Source organism: Salvelinus namaycush, chromosome 16 (assembly GCF_016432855.1).
Source record: "Salvelinus namaycush isolate Seneca chromosome 16, SaNama_1.0, whole genome shotgun sequence".
Taxonomy (NCBI): domain Eukaryota; kingdom Metazoa; phylum Chordata; class Actinopteri; order Salmoniformes; family Salmonidae; genus Salvelinus; species Salvelinus namaycush.
Window position 1 is genome coordinate 7,559,537 of NC_052322.1, and position 27,975 is coordinate 7,587,511.

Sequence of the window (27,975 nt, forward strand, 5' to 3'; positions counted from 1 at the left end):
GGACAGACAATGGGATAAATATGTCTACCTTCTATAGGGCCATTGGGAATTATAAGATCGTGTGAAAGCAGGCCTCCAACTGCCTTGTCATCCTAACAATAAATCATCTGATTCATTGTGTTAATCTTACACTTTGGAAAACCTTTGTTGCTGTAATCATGAAATCAAGGCAGCACACTGGTGATGATTTGATGATATTACACCAACATTTAATTTAGTGTTTGTCACATAGCAACCAAGTTCTCTATTGACCTGGGTCATATTCATTAGTGGACACCATAGCACATTGGTTAGCAACAGAAAAAAACTGTTTCTTCTTGAACACATGCACATGGTTCCCTTCCCATTTCAGACCATTTTCTTAGGCATGCACATGACAGGTGGGAAATTTATACTAACTTGTTATGCTAATCTAATCCTTTCAATGGAATGACTTTGGCTAAACCCTCAAAGATCTGTTAATGTGAACATTGGGTGCATTTGCTTTTGAACCACTTTTGGTGGCCTACCATTAAGGGTTATGCACAGATTTCTAAGATAACAAATTTGCCTACTGATTTATCCTGGGAACTATTTAGCATATGAACTCACCAGCAGCACATAAACTCCACAATTGTAGCCGTCGCTCTGCTTGGTGTGTGGTATTGTTGTCGCCTGCCAGGGAACATTGCTGAAAACAGATTCTGTCCCAGTTCTGCGGGTTCGTTCGTCAAACCAGTATCTGTTTGGGGAGGAAAACATGAATTGTTTGTACATAGCCCATGACATTCTCTCACTGTTATACTTCCAAAAACATTCATACACCTGCATAACACATGAATGGCTGCTCATGAATGAAAATGGGATGCCTTAACTGAAATCAATAATGCTTTATAATTGTGTTCATACCATACAACATTCATAACATGAACACATAGGCTAATTAAGTCAATATGCAACCGGACCATAAATGTTAAAGTAGTCTCAACATGGACAGCTCAATTTAACTTGTATGGCGGATATTGGAGAAATGGTCAAACAATAGTTTTGCCTGACCATACAATAGATGTACTCAGTGGTGGAATAGTACTGGGGTGGAGAAATCAGAATTAGCTAAGTAACATAGATAATTAAGATGCCTTATCTGCAGAACATGCTTATATAATTGAACTGTTGAACTCGTCATTAGAATATCTTCTTTCCGACTTTGGTGTTGGCAGCTGCACTGCCTCCATCATATGGGCCTCAGTCACCTTTGGCCCAGAGAGGGGAGAAGTCAGGCTTGTCTTTCACATGTCCCCATTGCAATGCAGAATATCAGCAAGGAATATGGCAAAGGAGGTAAGAAGGAAACATTGCTTCCATATATGAACATTGCATCCTTCACTCATGCTGCCAAACATACCCTTGTAACACTCACCATCCTACCGATCCTCGACTTTGGCGATGTCATTTACAAAATAGCCTCCAACACTCTACTCAACAAATAGGATATAGTCAATCACCGTGCCATCTGTTTTATCACCAACGCCCCATATACTACCCACCACTGCGACCTGTATACCCTTGTTGGCTGGCCCTCGCATCATACTCGTCGCCAGACCCACTGGCTCCAGGTCATCTAAAAGTCTCTGCTAGGTAAAGCCCCGCCTTATCTCAGCTCACTGGTCACCATAGCAGCACCCACAGCAAGCACTCAAGCAGGTAAATCTCACTGGTCACTCCCAAAGCCACTTATTCCTTTGGCCGCGTTTCCTTCCAGTTCTCTGCTGCCAATGACTGGAACGTACTGCAAAAAAAAATCACTGATGCTGGAGACTCTTATCTCCCTCACTAACTTTAAGCACCAGCTGTCAGAGCAGCTCACAGATCACTGCACCTGTACATAGCCCATCCCCATACTGTATTTATTTATCTTGCTCCTTTGCACCCCAGTATCTCTACTTGCACATCTACTATTCCAGTGTTAAATTGCTGTATTGTAATTACTTTGCCACCATGGCCTATTTATTGCCTTACCTCCCTTATCCTACCTCATTTGCACACTGTATATAGACTTTTTCTACAGTATGTTTTTTTATTCCATGTGTAACTGTTGTTTTATGTGTGGAACTGCTTTGATTTCTCTTGGCCAGGTCGCAGTTGCAAAACTTCTCAGCTAGCATACCTGGTTAAATAAAGGTAAAATAAATACAATTATTAAAATGATCTTTTTACCATCTTAATCTTTTATTTTTATTGGCCTTTCTGAGATATGGCATTTTCTTTCCAACTCTGCCTAGGCCAGCATCCCGGAGTCCCCTCTTCACTGTTGAGACTGGTGTTTTGCGGGTACTATTTAATGAAGCTGCAAGCTGAGGACTTGTGAGGCGTCTAGTGTCTAGTTTGAGAAACAATGTACTTGTCCTCTTGCTCATTTGTGCACCGGGGCCTCCCACTCCTCTTTCTATTCTGGTTAGAGACAGTTTGCGCTGTTCTGCGAAGGGAGTAGTACACAGCGTTGGACGAGATCTTCAGTTTGTCAATTTTTCGCATGGAATAGCCTTCATTTCTCAGAACAAGTATAGACTGAGGAGTTTCTGTAGAAAGTGCTTTGTTTCTGGCCATTTTCTACCTGTAATCGAACCCACAAAGGCTAATGCTCCTGATACTCAACTAGTCTAAAGGAGGACAGTTTTATAGCTTCTTTAATCAAATAGCCTTTTAAAATTATAAACTTGTATTAGGTAACACAAAGTGCCATTGGAACACAGGAGTGATGGTTGCTGATAAAGAGCCTCTGTATATTTCATACCAAATCTGCTGTTTCCAAAAGTTATTTACAACATTAACAATGTATTTCTGATAAATGTTATTTTAAATTGACAATTATTTTCTTTAAAAAACAATGACATTTATGTGACCCCAAACTTTGGAACGGTAGTGTAGTTTAAGTATAACTCACACTTGTGTGATAAGTGTGTCTCTCCTCATTTGATAGTATTTAGAATTTCCACCACAGTATCCAATTGTCATATTTGAGTAAAAGTAAAGAACTTCATATAAAATGACTGAAGTAAAAGTGAAAGTCACCCAGTAAAATACCACTTGAGTAAAAGTCGAAAAGTGTTTGGTTTTAAATGTACTTAAGTATCAAAGGCAAATTTAATTGGTCAAATATACTTAAAAAACGGAAAAGTTCAAGGATAAATCATTTCGATTTCCTTATGTCAGCAAACCAGAAGGCAAGATTTTCTAGTTTGTTTGAATTTACAGAGCAAGAAGCACACGCCAACACTCAGACATAACTTACAAACACAGCATGTGTGTAGTGAGTCCGCCAGATCAGAGGCAGTAGGGATGTTTGAATGGGACAATTTATGTCCTGCTAAGCATTCAAAATGTAACGAGTAGTTTTGGTGTCAGGGAAAATGTATGGAGTAAAAACGACATATCTTTAGGAATGTAGTAAAGTAAAAAGGGTAAAAAAAATATCAATATCAATAGCAATGTAAAGTACAGATACCCCTAAAACTATTTTTACACCACTAGATTGACCATACCTGATGTGCTTCACCAGGTTCTCGCTCATATGGCTCTCTGTGTTAGGGGAACCAGTAGGGTCCAGGACAATGGCAGAGTGGGTCCTGCGATTGACATACTAAACAAACACAAGCGGTAATTCCAAGTCAGTATATCAAAATGGCCTCAAACATAACATATTCAAGAATAGTACTGTGTAATCTCTAACTAAAATGGTAAATCTTGTGGAGCTTACCAAGAGTATCCAGTGGTAGTTTCCCACGTTGCAAACTCCAATCAAGCAACTGTGCTGCTCCAGACTGGTCTACAGGAATAGGAGTGAAGATACATTTATACGATGTGGCAGGCAATATTTTGTCAGGAAGGTGGCAGTACTCCCTACATTGACCAGTCTAGCCTCTTATTTAGAAACATGACACAAAAGCAACTCTGCGGACATGCCTTTACCTTTGACAAGGTGTTCTTGCGCATCGCCACCTTATCCCCATGCAGGATTATCCCTGCCACAAAGTGATCCACAATAAAAACGTCCCCCTCCACTTGAAGGTCAACCCTCTTCAGTTGGAGGTAGAAGTCAATTACCTAAAGCAGAATGGCATATGGTTGGTCAAAGTTAACATGATGCCCAGGCAATACAGTCAGCTCAGGCAACAAATCTAATTGTACTTTATACCAACTGCACGCATGGAAATTTCATACAATTCAACCATTACATGTGGGGGACCTTAACATACCTCCCCACTAAGCCACTCATTGGGCTTCAACGTCAGGAAGTCATGGAGGTGCAGGATGGCAACGGATCCCTCCAACAAAATCCTTGCGGTTGCCCTGTCCACTCCATCCGACGACATTGCCCACAGTTGCTTCACCTATACAAACAGATTTTGGCCTTCAAAAATGGGGTCCAAACTGCCTGACTGTACAGATGCAATCAACATGCAGTAGGAAAACATGCAGAATATAACAAAAACAGTCCCATTCCACTTACTCTATTCTCCAATTTGTCATCCCTGCTGGGGTGTTTCTCAGACAGAGACTGTTGGAATTGGTCACCCTATTGAATAATGGTTACAGTTCAGTTTGGGACAGATCTGCATTTTGTGTTCACGGATATACATTAAACCCATGAGGATCACATGGCTTAGTAAAATGGTTACCATTTTAACATACCCAAATAAGAAATGTAACTAAATAGCAACACATAAGACCGACCTGTTGATGAACTGTCGATTGCTCTTCCTGGTGTTTGGTGCCCGTCTGGACATGCTCCTTGGTGGCACACTTATGGCCAGAGCGTTTTGCGGCCAGATGCCTTGTCCTCAGCTTAATTGGCATAGGACTGTCCACACTTCCGCCAATGGCCAGTACAGCTGCCAGTCGGTGGACACACCTCTGGGCACTGTCAGATGCAGAGCAGGAGCACGTCTCCGTTGGCAACAGAGTAACCACATGCTGCTTGTCGGAGAAGCCCTGGTAGAGGAACGATTTGGTGCTTGGCACCAGGAGGATTCGTCCTTTTGCCACAATCATCCTGGCTAAGGCCTCCGCTCCAGTTTCTGCCATGACAACCTCGTCCTGTGCCACACAGAACTGGATGCCTTCGGCAAAAGATACCATGTCTTCCTCTGACATGTGGTAGGGGAAACTGGTGGTGGGCATTCGCCTGGAAAATTGCTCATGGCACTCAGGGGTCAGGTGGAAATTCCCTAGATTACAGTAGGCCCGCAGCACCTCCCTCAAGGCATTGGTTTGGAGTTGGTAGAGTAGATAAACCAATTTATCTACTCTGACCTTCTTCCATCCAACCAATGCCTTGAGGACAGCATTGAAGCTCTCTGAGCAGTTGTTAGTAATTCCATCTGACTGGATGCCCAAGCTGTTGAGCACATATTGTGCGCTCTTGTCCATGGCATCAGAGAGCGACTGATCGAAATAAGCCTTGAAATCAGGGCTCCAGTGAAGGCACACACTCTCCAGTGTGCATTCGTATTCACTCCTTGTTTTTGTTGCCAAGAGCTCTTTGATGGCCTGCTGGTAATCGGCCACAGCTTCAGCACCCTCTGACCCCATCTTGTGCTTCACATTGTTGGAGATGTGGTTCCAGCAATTAACAATCCTGACTTGCGGCAGCACAGACTGGATTGCTCCTTCAATAGCCGCCTCACGGTCTGTGCAGAAGATTGCTGTGGATAGTTGGGGAAGGAGTGAAAGGATGGTGCGAAAGAACTGTTTGTGGTTTTCCATGTGCCGGGTGGTGTGAATGAGGAATGCCAGGGGAAGGATAGGTGCCTCTTGAAATGCAACATGACGGAAAACAAGGGGTGAAACATAAAAATTCCCCAGGTCAAAAGTGGTGTCATAGTGAAAAATGTGTGCTCCTTGGTGTTTGCTTTTAATAACTGCCTTGGCCTCTTCAACCATTTCTGGTGCTGCCACCACCAGAAGGGTTGCGGGTCTAGTCTCCATATGGGTGATAAATCCGGGGAGAATGTCACCCATCATATGTGTTGCCACCAACTCGTTCCGGTCCAAAACAGTGACATCCCTTGCTCGACGAATTGTGTTTTTCACTTGTGCCAAGTTGCGAGGTTGGTAGACTGGCATGAATGAAGCATTTGGGGGTGGTGGTGGGTTATTGGTCATGTCTGAGTATACTTTACCAGGTGTTTCAGTCTTTCGCCGGCATATTTCATCCATAATTGAGGTAGCCGATCGGATGAAATCCCTTGCTTGCTGCTGTTGGCTGTTGCCGTGGGGGTGGGGGACATTGGAGGGTGCCTCCTCACCAAAGTAGTGAATTAGCACAGGAGAATCAGGCTGGTGAAGCAACTCATACTCCCTTTTTTTGAACCCTGGTGCTTCCTTTCCTGCATAGTACCGCACCCTTAGTTTTGGTAAACGGCGAGGAAGGCTGTGGGATCCCTTCTGAATCCATCTTTTTTGGTCCGCCTTCCAGTCCTCACATGACAAGGAACTACCTGCAAACAGAAAAATGTCTCCAGGCTTGGGGTGGAGTGGTGGAAGGTGGGATACCTTAGCAGGATCAACCGTTTCAATCATTTCAGCTGCTTGTGCTGGTGTTAAAGGCAGCTGCCGCGTGGTGTATACTTGCTGTGGTAGTGATTGGAAGACCTGGGGTGGTGATGGGGCAATCTGGGAGACGGAGTGGGCTTGTGCATTGGCCAACCTTCCCTTACTCCATACGTCGTAGAGTTGACGGCGATAGCTGAGGGTGTTAGACCTTTCCAGTTCAATTACTATCACAGAAAAGATTCCATTTTCCTGATGGTAGCTCGCTGCTGTAACTTCCTCTGGTGAGAGGCCTAGCCTTTCAACAACTGAGGCAATGTCATCAAAAGTTGGGGCCCTCTTTCTCTTTGGCATTCTGACAAGGAAAATGACATTGGTATAACTATTGATATTAAGACAGTTAACTAACTATATGGAATGTTATATGGAAAAATATCCCTAGTGCTTCAAAATTTACCAAGCCAGACTGGAGTACATTCAGAATGAAATTGAGACCCGTTACATTCTACATAAATTACATCATTTTTATTTAAAATCTGCATGCAGAATTTGACATTAAAGGTAAAGGATTTAAAGTGAATTCTATCATTTGATCAAATTAACCATATCCCCCCTGTAATCAGTGATCATTTCTAAATACATGACTTGCCAAATCATGTCTAATCAATGATTACTTCCAGGGAGGATGGAATTACGCTATCATTCATAACCAGTGGGCTGCAGGTATAAGGGACATAAGCAGTAGCTAGGGGACCACCTATCATTATTATTAGGATGTATTAACTAAAGAATTCAGTCACTTACTATTGTATTAGAATAGTAAAATACACAAGGTGAAATTGAGATTTGGTTATGAATCAGCAGTTGGTTATCAAATAAAAATTTGTAACATACACAGTAATACCTAACAAAATGTTTGTTTGTAGCTCCCACAATGCAGCAATACCTAACAATAGAAAACACAATCTTAAAAAAGTATATAAGAAATATCATAACAAGTTGTGTAAGTCACTGAGTCACATGTCAGCTACAAACATTTAGATAGGTAAGTTAGTCTAGCCAGTTAAACTTCTAGTAATAATGCCCCAATACGGATTTTGTTAAGTCACTCTCACTCAGATATGGTTAACAAACATAAGTCTTGGTAAATGTGTAAAATTTAAGGAAATTCCCTGCAATACTGCTCCATGGCAAAATGAGTGTAATTGCATGAAATGTTTTATAAATGTTTATTTCTCTCCACAGTCAGGGAGGGCCTAAAATGTTTTGCCAGTGAGGTGGGGGCGCACCCCAACAAAATCTCAGTTAGGGCCCCCAAAAGGCATGTTAAGATCCAAATGAACATCAGAACATAAACAGAGGGGGACCTGGGACTTCATCCACAAATCATCTCAGAGTCAGTGTTGATCTAGGACGTGTCTCATCTTATTCTTGTTGTAAACTGCAAAACTGATCCGAGAGGAACACTTCTACTCTGACACAGTTGATACGTAAGGCCCCAGGTTAGATTGAATGTTGACACTTGACCCCTGGGGATGAGTGGGGTTATATGGGTATCAAACTTCATGCTAATGAATTTACCTGGAGTTGGAGTGATGAGTTATTGCTGACGCGGATGACGCAGAGGCTCAAGTGTTTCCACTGTACGAGATATCTGTGGAATGGTACAGACAGTATACAGGTCAGAGGTGAAAAGTATATTATATGCAAATAAGACGATTGGGATGTTGAGCTGACAATAGTGGCTTGCTCAATCTTTACATATATCCCTCCTTTCTTCCTTCCTAAAAGTAATCACTGATTATAAATAACTACAAGGGTTAAACCCATGTAGTGCAGCACTTGGTTTGACCTGCCCAATCCTGTCTAAGCAGTGATAGCTTTATTGAGGGAGGAAGGAGTTGGGCAGTAATTAGTACCAAATATCTCAGTTCTCCCAAAGTGCACCCATTAAATTCTCAGCATGTAGAGGAAATATGGTTCAAAGTCATTTTAGGCCATGCATGTGCAAATCTAAATGCTTTTACACATATGGCAAATGATATTATGTGCGCCCTTCAGGAGAAGTGAGTGTTTGATGTCATTAAACTGAATTGAAATCATGATCATTAGTTATTTGTTACACAGACATCCTACCAAAATATGTACAAATATTTACAGGCCACTCAAAACAACAAATGAATAAAGACTACAAACGAAATGCTTCACCCACATATTAAACATATTCAACGTATGTCTACATGAACAACTAGTGATATTCAGATAATATATGCTATTTCAGTTGTCATTGATTGGCATTTCCCCTCATCCCAATTCACATGTTATGTCTACATCGTGTACAACCATTCCATCTAACTGCATAATAGGCCTGCCAACATTGGACAAGTGCCGGAGAAAAAACAGTCACATGCTAGATCAAACAGTGAAATACCAAAGTTTGTCGGGATGTCATCTAGAATGTGGAAATTTAAGGCCATATGCAAGGGGTCAAAGGTCACAATTGGCCAGAATGGGAAGTATCATCAATAACCAGACACTGGATGCATTATTAGTATATTTATTTACCACAAATTGTCAGATATAGTTTTAGTAGTTCATGAATGTCTTTGTACAGGAAAGTTGTGGTTAGCTAATGGGCCACTTTCAACAAAAAGGAGACAAGAAAGGTTGTTTTTTGTATAAAAGCTAAAAATTACTAAATGTTTTCTGATAGGGTATCCTACATCAAAGGAGAATTGTCCTTAGTGGTGCTGCAGACCACCAAAATGTACATTTCCATAACTGTACAGGCAAAAGATTATTAGGGTAATTCATGCATGTTTGTCTGATAAAGCATTCAGTCATTCTGGTAAATTAAAGGGTATTTCACCTGCATGTGTTACATTCTGGGCCTAAAGATAAGAAATTGGACCGTTGACCCATTGATCATTCTAAAATCCAGATGACCTCCACCCATATGGTGTTCATCACCCTATCATTTCATATAGCATGGATGACTGACTGCAAAAATTAAGGGAAATGACACTGAAATATAATTTGGTGAAATGTTTTCATTACACTACTTTTGAAATGTGAAGAAAAGTCTTACATTTTAGATTGGAAGGTCACATCCTTTCACTTCAATTAGATGGCATGTGTATGTTAAAATTATATTTACAGGATTTTTGGCATGTCATGTGTAAAATGTAATGCTATAACAAATAAATCTTACCAGTCACAACGGTGTCAATGAATTGTTGGAGTCACGTTCCAGATTGCAGATGATTTTTAAGGCAAATGGAGACTGATTAGATTAACCTTGATTTATAAATAACTACTTAATATTATTTGTAGCTCAGTAATTCACTCACAGTTCACCCTTGATCGATCACAGTCTTTATGCTCTAGAACACAGCAAAGGAGTCAATCTATGATTTCAAGCACTTATAACGAGCACCTAGACTACACACACCTGTGTAGCATTGACTGCACTTCTTCTTGCACTAATGTGTGGTCAATTAGACATTAATGACAAGAAATGACTAGACACCTTGTAAATACTTGACTTAACCATTGTGTATTCTTAACATTCTGTTTACTCCCCTTGTTCCAAGGGTCAAAAATTACCCGCATTCACTGAACCACTCAAATAAAGCAATAAAGTCCAAATCTATTTTGAATGAATAAACAACCTGTCATTCATCACAAACTTTGTGAATATCTGGGGTTTCCAGAAAAACTGTATTTAGTCAGTGGACACCACTTGTTTTTATTACAACACACCTGTCATTATTGTTTTCTTTACTAAAGTAGAGGTTTATTATTATTATTATTATTAAGGTATTGCAAAGGTATAAAAAAATTTTTTCAAGAGAGAGCACTTGTGTAGCCTAAGACAGTAGCAGAAATGTGCAGAAAGTAGTTTTGAAATAATTTTATTGAAGGGAACAATAACAGTCTTGAGCTTTTTTGAAAAAATTGTGATATATTCTGATATACAAGTACAATGAGGAAGTCTTCTCTAGTCTTCTCCCATTTTTTTTTTACCATTGTCCTCACCTGCAAGGTGTATAAACAACAAGAATAAATAAGAATAAAATAAGATAATAGATACAAAACAAAAATGTGATGACCATAAATCAATCAACTCTAATTAGCACATGTAGGACAGTATGCAAGTGTGTGTGCGTGGACTTTGCAGATGTATTTCTCACATGTGCAGCACATAGCATTTGTTTTACAGCTGTTCTTTGGGGGGCAGAATTGGCATCTCCTCCTCTTGCCTGCCCCATCTGCAGCCTCAGGTGGATCAGGACAAGATTCAGCCCCTAAACAGCTTTTTCAAGCACTGCAGAGGCTGCTGTGAGGTGGAGGCGCTCCCTTCTTTGAATGTGTGGGGTTATAAGTGCCTTTCCCAGCTGCTCCAAGAACACCTTCATGTTGTTCATTTTATCAGGTATCCAGGTATGGTTGATCTTGTTCAATATCCCGAAGGCATTGTATGAGGAAACATCAGTCATCCTCCCGCAGCTGTAAGTTCCAATCACCTTGTCCAGGTTGTCCACGCCTCCTTTGTTGTGGTTGTAGTCCAGGATGATGGCTGGCTTCCTGTCCTCACGATCACTGATCTCAGCCGTTTTGTGCAGTCTCCTCAGGAGGACCACATTCTTGTTCCTCTTTGGCAGTGCGTATCTGGTAGCAGGGAAGTATCTGGTAGCAGGGAAGTATCTGGTAGCAGGGAAGTCAGACGCAGGAGAGCAGAACTGGTAATAGCCAGAGCAGTTTAATAAAAAAACGTAACGGCATTAAAATTAACAAAGACATATGGGTAATATAACCCGTGGTGCACCAGAACACAAGTGCACAAGCACTTACAATAAACAATTACCGACAAGGACATGGGGGATACAGAGGGTTTTAAATACAACATGTAATTTGGGAATAAAAACCAGGTGTGTGTAAAACAAGACAAAACAAATGGAACATGAAAAATGGATCGGCGATGGCTATAAGAACGGTGACGTCGACCGCTGAACACCACCCGAACAAGGAGAGGCACCGACTTCGGCAGAAGTCGTGACAGTGGTGGTAAGGGTGAAGGCAAACTTTGATGAGAAGGCCTCTCCCCCCTTGTTGCGTGGAGTGCAGGGGGGAGCTAAGGCTTGTTCTTTCTAACTGTGCCAACCATGGTAATCTTCCTCTTCAGGAGCTGCTGGCTGAGTTCATAAGAGGTAAAGAAATTGTAACACGTGACATTGTGCCCCCTCAGTCCATCTGTCACATCAAGCACAAGCCGCATCCCCTGGTTCTTCTCCGGGCCTCCACTGGTCAGCTTCCCTTTGTAGACTCGACCCCGCCCTGTGCAACTGGGTACTGGACTTCCTGATGGGCCGCACCCAGGTGGTGAGGGTAGGTAACAACATCTCCACTCCGCTGATCCTCAACACTGGGGCCCCGCAAGGGTGCGTTCTGAGCCCTCTCCTGTACTCCCTGTTCACCCATGACTGCGTGGCCATGCACGCCTCCAACTCAATCATCAAGTTTGCAGACGACACTACAGTGGTAGGCTTGATTACCAACAACGACGAGCCTACAGGGAGGAGGTGAGGGCCCTCGGAGTGTGGTGTCAGGAAAATAACCTCACACTCAACGTGAACAAAACAAAGGAGATGATCGTGGACTTCAGGAAACAGCAGAGGGAGCACCCCCCTATCCACATCGACGGGACAGTAGTGGAGAGGGTAGTAAGTTTTAAGTTCCTCGGCGTACACATCACGGACAAACTGAATTGGTCCACCCACACAGACAGTGTGGTGAAGAAGGCGCAGCAGCGCCTCTTCAACCTCAGGAGGCTGAAGAAAATCGGCTTGTCACCAAAAGCACTCACAAACTTTTACAGATGCACAATCGAGAGCATCCTGTCGGGCTGTATCACCGCTTGGTACGGCAACTGCTCCGCCCACAACCGTAAGGCTCTCCAGAGGGTAGTGAGGTCTGCACAACGCATCACCGGGGGCAAACTACCTGCCCTCCAGGACACCTACACCACCCGATGTCACAGGAAGGCCATAAAGATCATCAAGAACAACAACCACCCGAGCCACTGCTTGTTCACCCCGCTATCATCCAGAAGGCGAGGTCAGTACAGGTGCATCAAAGCAGGGACCGAGAGACTGAAAAACAGCTTCTATCTCAAGGCCATCAGACCGTTAAACAGCCACCACTAACATTGAGTGGCTGCTGCCAACATACTGACTCAACTCCAGCCACTTTAAGAATGTAAAAAATGAAAAAATGTATCACTAGCCACTTTAAACAATGCCACTTCATATAATTTTACATACCCTACATTACTCATCTCATATGTATATACTGTACTCTATACCATCTACTACATCTTGCCATCTTGATGTAATACATGTATCACTAGGCACTTTAAACAATGCCACTTTTATATGTTTACATACCCTACATTACTCATCTCATATGTATATACTGTATTCTATACCATCTACTGCATCTTGCCTATGCCGTTCGGCCATCGCTCATCCATATATTTTTATGTACATATTCTTCATTCCTTTACACTTGTGTGTATAAGGTAGTTGTTGTGAAATTGTTAGGTTAGATTACTCGTTGGTTATTACAGCATTGTCTGAACTACAAGCACAAGCATTTCGCTACACTCGCATTAACATCTGCATGTGACAAATTAAAATGGATTTGATATAATTTGATTTGGAATTGATTTGATCTTCCAAGCGTAGCTGGATTGTGCGTAACAGGCCACCCATATCATGATGCAATACTTTGCTGTCTTGCTCGTCATATACTGCCGAAAAGGACAGCAACCTTTTGACAAAAGAAATCAGTAATTATTATCAGCATCACAGAAAACAATCACATAAATCAATGATATTATAGCAATACATAATACAATTAACAGTGAAAATCACTTACGTTACAGATATGAAAATACAAATGTACCTCTGAATGGAACCAGTTGCTCATCCACTGTTACTTCAGGCCCAGGGTTGTAGAGGTATGGCAGACGCTTCTCACCCACTTCTCCCAGACCTCTCTTCTTGCCGCCAGATTGTCTCTCACACGTCTTGCAAGTCTTGACTCACGGTTATCAAATCGTACTATTCTTGAGAAATTGTGAAAAACATTCAGTGGCATCGTGACACGGACAATCGCCCTTCCACTCTCTGCATCCTAAATGCTGCCATCCTGCCCTGGTTGTCATATGGTGACAAGGACCATGTTATTTTGCTGTTTAAAAAAAAAAAAAGATCTCTTTCACCTTTGGGGATTTCTTCTTCATCTGAAGATGATGCATTGTACTCTGGGTTGTATTATTCCCCATCTTCTTCTTCAGATACCTCTTCCTCTTCTAAATCATCGTTCTCTTGTTCCTCCTGGACAATTGAAAAAAACAGATCTACGACCTGTTGGGGACTGAAACGTGAACTCATGGCTTCAGCCAAGAGAGAACTGGGGGGACTGTCATCTGCAGCACCTTTATAGCCTCTGACTGCATTCCCCACAACTAAACAATGGATGGTTTTGTTGCAGACCAATAGATTGAGTCCATTTTGTCTGAAATAGCTTTTATTTTGTCTGTGACTCATGTGTGGGGTTGTGGAGGGGAGATGTTGCAAATTAACCAGAAAGTTATAGTTTTGTCGGAATCAGTAGCACACATAATCTCTATTTCTCCTTGTGTGTCTGTCTGTGTGTGTGCGTGTGAGAGAGAGAGAGTCTTTGGGGTTTTGTGTTGTGTGAATGATTGTATAAATGCCGTGTAAAAAAATGACCTTAAGACAATCTTTGTACCCTGGTGGTGTACAGTTTTAATGGGAATATCAACAAAGGCGATGTTTCACTTTTTCTAATGTTGGGGTCACTCTAGGAAAAGTAATCAAATATCAGGTTGAAAAAATATTATTTTGAGGGTTTTCTCTGCTGATGAACACAGTGGTGGGTAATTTTATACTCTTAAGACATCACAAGGGTTAAGAGGCAGGGATGGGGTGAATTCCATTTCACTCATCAATTCAGGAAGTACAATGAAATTCCAATTGCCAACCTCTTGAATGCTTTCAAAAAGGATGTTTTTTTAATAGGATTTGGAATTTGGTTTATTTTCTGAATTGGATGGAGTCACTGGCTTACTGGTGCTCTTTCATGCCGTCCCTAGGAGGAATGCGTCACTTAGTGGGTTGAGTCACTGACGTGATTTTCCTGTCTGGGTTGGTGCCCCCCCTTGGGTTGTGCCGTGGCAGAGATCTTTGTGGGCTTTACTCTGCCTTGTCTCAGGATGGTAAGTTGGTGGTTGAAGATATCCCTCTAGTGGTGTGGGGGCTGTGCTTTGGCAAAGTGGGTGGGGTTATATCCTTCCTGTTTGGCCCTGTCCGGGGGTATCATCGGATGGGGCCACAGTGTCTCCTGACCCCTCCTGTCTCAGCATCCAGTATTTATGCTGCAGTAGTTTATGTGTCGGGGGGCTAGGGTCAGTTTGTTATATCTGGAGTACTTCTCCTGTCTTGTCCTGTGTGTCCTGTGTGAATTTAAGTATGCTCTCTCTAATTCTCTCTTTCTCTCTTTCTTTCTCTCTCTCGGAGGACCTGAGCCCTATGACCATGCCTCAGGACTACCTGGCATAATGACTCCTTGCTGTCCCCAGTCCACCTGGCCGTGCTTCTGCTCCAGTTTCAACTGTTCTGCCTGAGGCTATGGAACCCTGACCTGTTCACCGGACGTGCTACCTGTCCCAGACTTGCTGTTTTCAACTCTCTAGAGACCGCAGGAGCGGTAGAGATACTCTTAATGATCGGCCATGAAAAGCCAACTGACATTTACTCCTGAGGTGCTGACTTGCTGCACCCTCGACAACTACTGTGATTATTATTATTTGACCATGCTGGTCATTTATGAACATTTGAACATCTTGGCCATGTTCTGTTATAATCTCCACCCGGCACAGCCAGAAGAGGACTGGCCACCCCTCATAGCCTGGTTCCTCTCCAGGTTTCTTCCTAGGTTTGAACTTTCTAGGGAGTTTTTCCTAGCCACCGTGCTTCTACACCTGCATTGCTTGCTGTTTGGGGTTTTAGGCTGGGTTTCTGTACAGCACTTTGAGATATCAGCTGATGTAAGAAGTGCTATATAAATACATTTGATTTGATTTGATTTAAAATGGTATTGAACGCAACCTGGCAAAAATATAATCCTTGTCTGCAAAAGCCAACTTTGACCTGGGGGCATGCTTTGTAGACCATTCAAAGGCGTTCCGATACCTTGTCCCCAAGACAAAACCCACATGTTATGATAGCTTATAGACAGTAGTATGCAAATTTATGGACAAAGTTCCAATATTAAGATTTTGGAATAACATTTCTAGGGTTTATTTGCTGGTAATTGGAAACACGTCCCTTTCGAATTTCGTCCCCCATTCCTAAACACATCCATCCTATAGTGTAGGTTTTGAAGATTCATAATCTATGCTTGTAGTCATCAGAAGAAGATTGAGGAACGGTTGGTGGACCCAAGAAGTACAAGCCCCCACGCCATTCTCCAACCTCTGAAATGTTGTCTTTGATGTGTACATTTTGAAGTAGCCCTTAACATGTATTCTCTGTCTGTCTGGTAGAGTAGTGGTTATGGTGTTTGCTCCCCAAACCAGAGCTTGAGAGGTCAAATCCAGGGAGAGCAATTTTTAGACAGCCATTTTTGATGTTGCCTTTTGTGGGCATGAAAGAGCTAACTTGAGGTGTGTAGGGGGGTAGAGGGTAGTTCCCATCAAATAGCAAGAAATGAAGTGACACCTTGTGTAGAATGTCCTTTAATAGAGTTGTGATAACATATTATGTCGTGGAGTAACAATATAATCCTTGTCTGCAAAAGCCAACTTTGACCTGGGGGCATGCTTTGTAGACCATTCAAAGGCGTTCCGATACCTTGTCCCCAAGACAAAACCCACATGTTATGATAGCTTATAGACAGTAGTATGCAAATTTATGGACAAAGTTCCAATATTAAGATTTTGGAATAACATTTCTAGGGTTTATTTGCTGGTAATTGGAAACACGTCCCTTTCGAATTTCGTCCCCCATTCCTAAACACATCCATCCTATAGTGTAGGTTTTGAAGATTCATAATCTATGCTTGTAGTCATCAGAAGAAGATTGAGGAACGGTTGGTGGACCCAAGAAGTACAAGCCCCCACGCCATTCTCCAACCTCTGAAATGTTGTCTTTGATGTGTACATTTTGAAGTAGCCCTTAACATGTATTCTCTGTCTGTCTGGTAGAGTAGTGGTTATGGTGTTTGCTCCCCAAACCAGAGCTTGAGAGGTCAAATCCAGGGAGAGCAATTTTTAGACAGCCATTTTTGATGTTGCCTTTTGTGGGCATGAAAGAGCTAACTTGAGGTGTGTAGGGGGGTAGAGGGTAGTTCCCATCAAATAGCAAGAAATGAAGTGACACCTTGTGTAGAATGTCCTTTAATAGAGTTGTGATAACATATTATGTCGTGGAGTAACAATATAATCCTTGTCTGCAAAAGCCAACTTTGACCTGGGGGCATGCTTTGTAGACCATTCAAAGGCGTTCCGATACCTTGTCCCCAAGACAAAACCCACATGTTATGATAGCTTATAGACAGTAGTATGCAAATTTATGGACAAAGTTCCAATATTAAGATTTTGGAATAACATTTCTAGGGTTTATTTGCTGGTAATTGGAAACACGTCCCTTTCGAATTTCGTCCCCCATTCCTAAACACATCCATCCTATAGTGTAGGTTTTGAAGATTCATAATCTATGCTTGTAGTCATCAGAAGAAGATTGAGGAACGGTTGGTGGACCCAAGAAGTACAAGCCCCCACGCCATTCTCCAACCTCTGAAATGTTGTCTTTGATGTGTACATTTTGAAGTAGCCCTTAACATGTATTCTCTGTCTGTCTGGTAGAGTAGTGGTTATGGTGTTTGCTCCCCAAACCAGAGCTTGAGAGGTCAAATCCAGGGAGAGCAATTTTTAGACAGCCATTTTTGATGTTGCCTTTTGTGGGCATGAAAGAGCTAACTTGAGGTGTGTAGGGGGGTAGAGGGTAGTTCCCATCAAATAGCAAGAAATGAAGTGACACCTTGTGTAGAATGTCCTTTAATAGAGTTGTGATAACATATTATGTCGTGGAGTAACAATATAATCCTTGTCTGCAAAAGCCAACTTTGACCTGGGGGCATGCTTTGTAGACCATTCAAAGGCGTTCCGATACCTTGTCCCCAAGACAAAACCCACATGTTATGATAGCTTATAGACAGTAGTATGCAAATTTATGGACAAAGTTCCAATATTAAGATTTTGGAATAACATTTCTAGGGTTTATTTGCTGGTAATTGGAAACACGTCCCTTTCGAATTTCGTCCCCCATTCCTAAACACATCCATCCTATAGTGTAGGTTTTGAAGATTCATAATCTATGCTTGTAGTCATCAGAAGAAGATTGAGGAACGGTTGGTGGACCCAAGAAGTACAAGCCCCCACGCCATTCTCCAACCTCTGAAATGTTGTCTTTGATGTGTACATTTTGAAGTAGCCCTTAACATGTATTCTCTGTCTGTCTGGTAGAGTAGTGGTTATGGTGTTTGCTCCCCAAACCAGAGCTTGAGAGGTCAAATCCAGGGAGAGCAATTTTTAGACAGCCATTTTTGATGTTGCCTTTTGTGGGCATGAAAGAGCTAACTTGAGGTGTGTAGGGGGTAGTTCCCATCAAATAGCAAGAAATGAAGTGACACCTTGTGTAGAATGTCCTTTAATAGAGTTGTGGTAAAGTATCAGTGATAAAAGTATAAATTATTTGACCTTCCATATTATTAAAAACCAGACAGCACAACTTTCTTGTTTGTTTATTTAAGTAATAGCCATGGGAACATTCCAACATTCAGACATAATTTACAAACAAATCATGTGTTTAGTAAGTCCGCTAGATCAGATGCAGTAGGAATGACCAGGGATGTTCTCTTGATAAGTGTGTGATTTGGACCATTTTCCTGTCCGGCTTAGCATTCGAAATGAAACAAGTACTTTTGGGTGCCAGGGAAACTGTACGGAGTAAAAAAAATATTATTTTCTTTAGAAATGTAGTGAAGTAAAATCAAAAGTTGTAAAGAAACAGAAAGAGTAAAAGTACAGATACAAAAAAACACAGATATAAACGGAATGTAGTGGAGTACTTTAAATACATTTTTGTTAAGTAATTTACACCACTGGACTTGAAAGGAACACCTCAATTACCTCGACTAACCGGGGCCCCCACACATTGACTCTGTACCGGTACCCCATGTATATAGCCTCGCTATTTTTATTTTACTGCTGCTCTTTATTTATTTGTAACTTTTATTTCTTAATTAACCAACAATTTCCTTTTTAGAAAAATATGTGTTAAGGGCTTGTAAGTCAGCATTTCACTATAAGGTCTACATATGTAGTATTCGGCGCATGTGACAATTTGATTTGTTACACATAAAAACATGTTGTGAACCTGGTGTGACATTATTGAAGCCGTGCTGACACCTAGTGGACATCAAGAGGACCTACACTACACACACATATACACACACACTATAACCTTAAAACAGATAGGATGCTTTACATACGTTGCTCTTTTTTATTAGACACTAATATATATGTCCAATAAACAGACGTTCAAAAGTCGCAATGTAAAGCAAAAACGACTGGAAAGTTCTTCAAAAGCAGCTGTAGTGAATCAAGCATCTTGGGGTTAACTGAAATAGGTCAAAGTATATATTTGAAATGTTCTAATTAATTTAATCTTTATTTAACTAGGCAAGATGAACTCAACAACACAACACAGACACAGTTTACCTGCTATGTCTGGGAAACAGGATTAACACCGACAGAACTTGGCAAAATACAATGCATATTTCTGTACTACGAGTAGGTATATACAGTATCATCGGTAACAATTGTGTACAAGCCACCTAGCTAATAAAATACTGGGGCTTGCGGTCATTAGTTACATTTCAACCACAGCGATTCCCCAATTGAGGCGCAACAGAGTTCACCGGGGAATGCAGGAACACCGGAAATAATAACTAAACCAACGAACGAGAAATGGCGGAGGCTACCAGAACGAAGAGAGACATTTTTTCCGAGTTAAAAACGTAATTACAGAGCTCACTCCCAACCCGGTATGTCATTCTACTGTTATACGACTGTATGCGTTGTTTGTTGGCAACCTTGATATTTACGGAGTTTTTGGAACGGATTCCTGTTGGAACGTTCCACAAATTATACCCACCCTACGTCACTTGCTCTGAAACCTATTAGTAGTGTTGCCCTTTGCTCTGCAAGGGCCGTGGCCTTTGTGGAGCGATGGGTAACGATGCTTCGTGGGCGACCGTTGTTGATGTGTGCAGAGGGTCCCTGGTTCGCGCCCGTGTCGGGGCGAGGGGACGGTTGAAAGTTATACTGTTACATTGATGCTGTTGACCCGGATCACTGGTTGCTGCGGAAAAGGAGGAGGTTGAAAGGGGGGTGAGTGTAACGGATGTGAAATGGCTAGCTAGTTAGCGGGTACGCGCTAGTAGCATTTCAATCAGTTACGTCACTTGCTCTGAAACCTATTAGTAGTGTTGCCCCTTGCTCTGCAAGTGCCGTGGCCTTTGTGGAGCGATGGGTAACGATGCTTCGTGGGCGACCGTTGTTGATGTGTGCAGAGGGTCCCTGGTTCGCGCCCGTGTCGGGGCGAGGGGACGTACTAAAGTTATACTGTTACACAAAGTCTGGTCCGGAGATAAAGATATCATCTATGGAACCATATACATTCCCCCATGGTGGGGATCCCAGTTTGCTCTTTCAACAAATACATAAAAATATGTTAGACATTCAGAATTTGAATAAAAGATGAGAGGAAGGGGAAAAAATAAGTAAATGTATTAACAGGCTATTAAGGACTATTAAGTCCATGTAATGTAATACTATTTCTAAGGATGAAAGTCTCCCACTGACACCATCTCTGTTTAGAAGTACATCAGTGGATGGGGTGCATGTATGGACAGATAGATGCTTATCAGAACTGAACTTCAGGAGGCTAGCAATACATTGTTTGGCTAACCCCCCTCCTCCTCCTCCAATCCAAAACAGCTGTTGTCAGCCAATCTCCGGGATGACCAGGATAGTATGACAGCTAAACCGGTTGTAAAACTGCTTGAGAAAAAAGCGGGGCCTTCTAGATTGTGTAATGCTCCACTTTTCCCTCGACAGAACAAGTGTGTGCGTTACTGGCCCGACCTCAACGCCACTAAGGAGTTTGGGAAAGTGAGTGTGAAGAACGTGGAGGAGTGTCCGGCTCAGGACTACATCCTAAGGGAATTGGAGGTGACGCGTTTGGACAGGGTAAGACAGCCCCCTGTAGTGACCACATACATTTAAGGAGGATCTTTATAAAATTGGTACAGTTTGGTATAGCACAGTATATTTCACCTTAACTAAGTCCACTTGTGTTGATGGGGGGGGTTGGTTGAGGTTGATTTCTGGTTGTATAAATTAATATATAATTAACAGGTACTACATAGGCCATTTCTGAGTGACCACCGTAAAATTTGAGTAATGCACTACTTGCTAAGCTCAACTTCGCTTCCCTTCGTTGAATGGGGGTGCCGTGTTTCATTGCCCCAACGCGTTCAAAGGACGGCTGACTGAAAAGCCATATACGGATTGACCATGTCTCCACAGCCAAATTTATATGGTTTGCGTGCCCTGCTGAAGGACCCTAGTATTGTAAGTATTACCAGAGATACTGGAATAATGACATCTGGTATAATTTAGCTAACGATTTTAAATTATGTTATGTAGCTTGGTAGCTATCTTGTGATGAAGCTAGGCAGGCTAGCTAAAGTTTTAGTTAACGTTCGAGTAGCTAGCTAATTACCTCATTACAACATAGTTAGGTCGTAGCTCATACTAGTTTATTGTGTATTGTCTGAATACTGTTGGTTATGTCAAGTTATCATTTGATCATGATAGCGAGGAAGGCTAGCTAGCTAATGTTAGCCTACAAGTCGGATTTGCAATTCAGTTCGTAGCACAAGTGTATTCTGTATTGTCTAGGGCAAACTAAATAATGGATGCAGCTGTGGTGGTAGCTAACTCATGTCTGAGTTTGACATGAGTTAGCTGCAGTGAATTAGGAGCAACAAACCGTAATGGCGCCATTGGCCTAAATCTAATCCAATCTGGGAGCTACAGTCAGTCTACATCTGTAAAGCATAGAATTTGGGTTTCCACTAGTTACCACAGCCACAAAGTCAAAATTGACTATAATAACAATTATTAAAAACAAAAATGAGCTTAATGTAAGGTTAGGCATAGGGTGGTTGACATTGCTCGTCCAAATATATATTCTTAATTCTATTCCTTTACTTTAGGTGTGTGTGTGTGTTGTGAAATTGTTAGATACTACTGTACTGTTGGTTGGCGTTAGAAACACATGCATTTCGCTACACCAGCAATAACATCTGCTAAACACGTGTATGTGACCAATAAAATTAGATTCTGAGGTTCGCAGTGTGGTTAGGTTAAAAGAAATTGTAGAAATAGGCAGGGTTTATGACTTTGTGGCTGTGTTAACTAGTGACAACCTATAACTAAATTGACCCAAGTTACTGCCCTGATGACACAGACTGCTTCATCAACAACGTGTTATGTGGAAAGTTTTATTAAAAAATACCATTTGATAAACTAGTAGGTTAATTACCCAGCCAAGCAGATACAAATAGTACAGTCATTTTGCTTAAGTGCATTATCAAAAAGCGTTGTCCTTTATAACAAAATTATATTTACCACTTGGCTGTCTATTGTATCACCCTGTCACAGGCCCTCCCAGTCAACAACACCCCATAAGATGAGGAAGTACATTGTTTATGAGGATTGCCTGCTGCAGTTGTTTGAGAGATTTCCAGTTTGCAGCAGAACATGCAACATAGAGAAGACCAGCAAGGGGACCCTCAGCATCACGCAGACATGCCCTCGCTGTGAGCATTCCTATAAATTGAACAGGGAGAACACTTGAATCAGGTTGGTGACATTTTACCTGGTCAAAGGTCAAAACAGTTTTGAGTTTTGTCCCAATTCACCTTCATAACTTCGTCGAACCAGCCTGATCGCTGCATTTACCATTCTATTTCACTTCACATATCATGATATCTGAGGTGAAATGGAAAGGTGAACACAGCGATCAGATTGGTTCCACCATGCTAATCATAACCACCATTGATAATCTAATCAGTGCTCTGTATGTTTGTGACCGACCAGTATCTTTGAGGGGCCAGGAGCTCATCAATGCTGCGATGCCCATCAATGGGGCACTGGCAAAGACTTTACTTCTTGCCTCCTCGCCAATGGTCGTCGATGGGGCGACAAGAATTAGGTAGGTTTAGTATGACCTGTTCAAACTTCAACATAGTATATGTGTGTTAGGATAGGTGATATCTGACAAACTGCCGTTGGTAATAGAACAGTGACTCTATGTATGTGTTCATAGAAACATGTATGGAGCCAGCACATGGAGACTTGCAAGATGACGTGATGAAGACTGACTGATGTCTCTAAATGGACCTGGCACTCTGCATACATTTTTTTTACTAGACAACTTTTACTTGTATTGTCTTTTTTTATTATTGGGTTGACTGGTGTCAGTCAGTATGGGGAGGGAGAATGTATGTATGTATTCTGCACCAGGATCAAGGAACTCCTGTTGTATACGGGACACCACACAGGAAGGTACTCTGACATGTTTTGCCAAGGTAGTCCCATTACCACATGACAAAATGTGCCGATAGGCACATTATCTGTATCGGCTGGGAATGACATTGAAAGGTGTATTTTGTTATACTGTATTTGCACAATACGGCTTATATTGTATTATTTAAAGGGTTGTTTATTCTACATGGATCTGTAACTACATTTGAAAGTTATCAAAACACTTTGTTTAGAATATCTACATAAATTCAACAATTGCATTCTTCTCATATTACTCTGAAGGCTACTGACATATTCAATGCTTCCTCTGGCATCTCCTCATACATCTATCTGCCTGTAGTTATTGAACTCATCCTGCAGGAGGTTTGTTTGTGGTTATTGAGTGGGAGGAACAGCGCATGCAAGGTTCTGACAGATGGGTGTGTCTTGGTGGTGGCAAGGACACACCCAAGAAACACCCACATCACATTTGGTTTCTGATATGGCCGCCAGCATTTCTTGAGGAGCATGCCAAAAAAACAAGGCCAGATCAGCAGATGCAGTTCCTTTTTCTGCATCGTGTCATAAGGGCCCGATTCAGACATAGGAAATGTACCCCTTTCCTACGCACTTCTTAGTAGTTCAGACTTGTATTCAGACTTGTAACCAGGTTTGCTTGTGTGGCACCATTGTGCACACTGAATACATTTAATTCAACCGCAGAAAACACCCAATGGGCGGCCTACCTATTTGAACAGGAAGTTTTTGTTCAATAGGTTTTTCTGTTCATTTAGCTGATCGGGGATGTGCAACTTTGAAGGGGATGGGGGCCACAACAAATCTGAACTTGGGTTGCTGGGGTTGCTGGGGCAACGTGGGTCTCTGTACTGACATACATACAGTAGCAACACATGCAGTCGGAGCTGGCCCTAGCCTTATGGGGGCCCTAAGCTAAATGTTGTTGGGGATGGCCCCCCCACCTTGCGAGCAAAACATTTTAGCAACCCCCTTATTGACAGCAGCGAGGTGTGTGTTTATATATATATATATATTTTAAATTTCCTGCAATTCTACACTTTGCCACATTCTCTCTACACCCCATGACAGTCTTAAAGCAAGTTTGCTGCAATTTTTCACATTTTGCTATAGAGCAGAGGGGAAAATTAGCAGTTTTACAGTGAATGTTTGCTGTGTCTGATATGAGTGAGAGTGACTAACAAAATAAATGGGGGGCTACCCGGTCGGTAATTTGATCACGATTACTACAATTTTAGATAGCTGGCTAAACTAATTGACCAATTAAAACATATTTAGCGGGTGTGGGTGAGTGAGTGTCAGAGACTGACATGACAAGAGGAATTGCTGACGCACAACCACATTTTGAACTTGAAGCTTGTGTATTCTAATTCTCAACGCTAATTTGAGACCCCGACTGAGTTAATAAAATGATATATACAGTGAGCTCAAAGTTTTGGGCCAGTGATACACTATCAAGCTTGTGACTCTACAAATTGGTTGGATGTGTTTGCTGTTTTTGTTTCAGATTATTCTGTGCCATATAAAAATGAATGGTAAATAATGTCACTTTTATTGTAAATATGAATAGAATAAGTTTGTAAACACTTCTACATTAATGTGGATGCTGACATGATTACGGATAATCCTGAATGAATCGTGAATAATGAGTTAGAAAGTTAGACGCAAATTTCACCCCCCAAAATGCTACCCTCACCTGTTATTTTCAGAGTGAGATCTTAGCATGTTTTGGGGGTATGATGTTTGTGGGTTTGTGTCTCTCACTCAACAATATTCATGATTCATTCAGGATTGTCTGTAATCATGGTAGCATCCACATTTAATGTAGAAGTGTTTATTTACAATAAAAGTGACTCATGACGCATTATTTACAGTTGCTATTGGGCACAAACTAATCTGAAACACAACCAAAACAAACCAGCAAATGCATCCAACAAATTTGTAGTCACAAGCTTGATGTAGTTATCACGTGCTATGAATATGGGACCAAAAACTTAACTTGTTACTGCTTTAATACATATTTAAGTGAATAAGTCCCAATACTTTTGGTCCCCTAAAATGGGGGGGGACTATGAACAAAAAGTTATTTAATTTCTAAACTGTTTACCCTGTATGAATGAAAATACCCTCAAATTAAAGCTGACAGTCTGCACTTTAACCTCAAGGTCATTGTATCATTTCAAATCCAAAGTGCTGGACTACAAAGCCAACTCAACAGTTGTCAAAGATGCTTCAACAAAGTACTGAGTAAAGGGTCTGAATAACTATGTAGATGTGATATTTCAGTTTATTTGTTATACATTTTCTAAAATGTCTAAACCTATTGTGTGTAGATTGATGAGGGAGGAAAACTCATCAATTTTAGAATAAGTTCTACAGCATAACAAAATGTGGGAAAAGTTAAGGAGTCTGAATACTTTCTGAATGCACTGTATATTTTGACTTAAATTTCAACATATTGATAATATCAAGTATGAAGGGAAGACCCAGATGCAGATCACGTCGAAAAAACAATGTGTTTGTTCAAACAGGGGAAGATAGGCAGGGGTCAGAAAACCAGAGGTCGGGCAATGGTACCGGATGGCAGGCAGGGTCTGGGTAAGGTAGAGTGGTCAGGCAGGCAAGCTCAGAGTCAGGACAGGCAAGGGTCAAACCAGGAGGGCAAGAAAAGAGAGACTAGAAAAAGCAGGAGCTGAGACACAACGCTGGTTGACTCGAACAAACAAGACGAATTGGCAACAGACCAACATAGAACACAGGTATAAATACACAGGGGATAATGGGAAGATGGGTGACACCTGGAGGGGGGTCGAGACAATCACAAAGACAGGTGAAACAGATCAGGGTGTGACGGTACCCATCCCCTCTCGGGGCGCCACCTGGCGTCCTACCTGGGCGCTTACCTGGTTGACCGGGGAGTCGTTGAAAATCCGTGATGAGGCCTGGTTTCAGGATGTCCCTGGCGGGGACCCAGCACCTCTTCTCCGGGCCAAAACCCTCCCAGTCAACCAGGTACTGGAACCCGCTGCCCCGAGGTCGAACCTTCAGGAGATGCCTCACCGTGTAAGCCAGTTGGCGGTCGTTGAGACGGGAGAGGGGTGGGCTTGGAAACAGGAGACAAAGGGCTGTGAGACATAGGTTTGACTCTGGACACATGAAAGGTGGGGTGTATACAAAGGGTACGGGGCAGCAGAAGACGAACATCAGAGGGACTAGTAATTTTAGAGATGGGAAACGGGACAATAAAGCGGGGAGAGAGTTTGCAGGATTCCACCCGGAGGGGCAGATCCTGGGTGGGTAGCCATACCTTCTGCCCGAGACGATGCCGGGGTCCGATTGTGATCCGCTTGTCATCGATACCTGGAGGTGGTCTTGAGGAGGGCCGACCGGGCTCTCCAGGTACGACGACAGGCGGACAAATATCTGGGCAGAAGGTACGCAGACGTCTTCCTCCTGCTCGGGGACAGGTTTTTGTGGACGGTCCACACAATGAACGGATGCTATGCCCCTTCGAGCCAGTGCCTCAATTCCTCCAATGCCATTATCACCTTGAGAAGCCCCCGAGTCCCCACATCGTAGTTCCTCTGCGTGGCAGTGAGGCGGTGGGAGAAGAAGGCGCAGGGATGCAGCTTAAGGTCCCGTGCAGAACGTTGGTACAGAACAGCACCCACTCCAATGTCCGAAGCATTGGCCTCCACCACGAACTGACAGGAAGGGTCCAGATGAACCAGGATCGGAGCCGTGGTGAAGTGATGTTTAAGGTCCCGGAACGCCCGGTCAGCAGCCGTGGACCACGTGAACGGAACCTTGGTAGAGGTGAGGGCATACAGGGGGAGGCCAGGGTGCTGTAACCCCGGGTAAAGCGGCGATAGAAGTTGGCGAACCCCAGGAAGCGTTGCAGCTTCACCATGGACGTAGGCAGGGGCCAATCCACCACCGCTTTCACCTTCTCGGGATCCATCTTGACACTCTCAGCAGAGATGATGTAGCCCAGAAAGGGAATGCTGGAGCGATGGAACTCGCACTTTTCCACCTTAACGAACAACTGGTTCTCCAGAAGGCGCTGGAGAACCTGCCGGACATAGAGCACATGTTCTTGGGGGGAGCGGCAGAAGACAAGGATGTCATCAATGTAGACGAAGACGAACCGGTTCAGCATGTCGCGGAGAACGTCATTCACCAGAGCCTGGAACACGGCAGGGGCGTTGGTGAGGCCAAAGGGCATGACCAGATATGACCAGATTCGTAGTGGCCGCTGGCCGTGTTGAAGGCGGTCTTCCACCCGTCCCCTCTCGTATCCGCACCAGGTGGTTGGCGTTAGGTAAATCCAACTTGGAGAACACAGTGGCCCCCTGGAGCGGCTCGAAAGCAGAGGAAATGAGTGGTAGCAAATAACGGTTCTTTACAGTGATGTCATTGAGTCCCCGGTAGTCAATGCACGGGCACAGGGTCTTGTCCTTCTTCTCCATGAAGAAGAACCCTGCGCCAGCGGGAGGAGGAGGAGGGACGGATAAACCCAGTAGCTAAAGAGTTCCCAATGTAGTCCTCCATAGCCTTGGTTTCAGGTCACGACAGCGAGTATAGACGCCCCCGGGGAGGCGTGGCACTAGGGAGAAGGTCAATCCCGCAGTCATAGGGGCGGTGCGGCGGAAGGGAAGTGG

At 42.7% G+C, this 27,975-nt stretch overlaps 1 protein-coding gene across 2 annotated transcripts in view; it reads left to right on the plus strand.

The window, feature by feature from the left end:
* The window catches only part of LOC120060938 (tyrosine-protein phosphatase non-receptor type 11-like), a 119,330-nt gene that overhangs the window by 77,010 nt on the left and 14,345 nt on the right, over window positions 1–27,975 (plus strand). For both annotated transcript variants that reach the window (XM_039010380.1, XM_039010381.1), the window contains exon 10: window positions 20,804–20,935. In XM_039010380.1, the coding sequence (XP_038866308.1) occupies window positions 20,804–20,935 (132 nt within the window). The remainder of the gene's footprint in view (window positions 1–20,803; window positions 20,936–27,975) is intronic.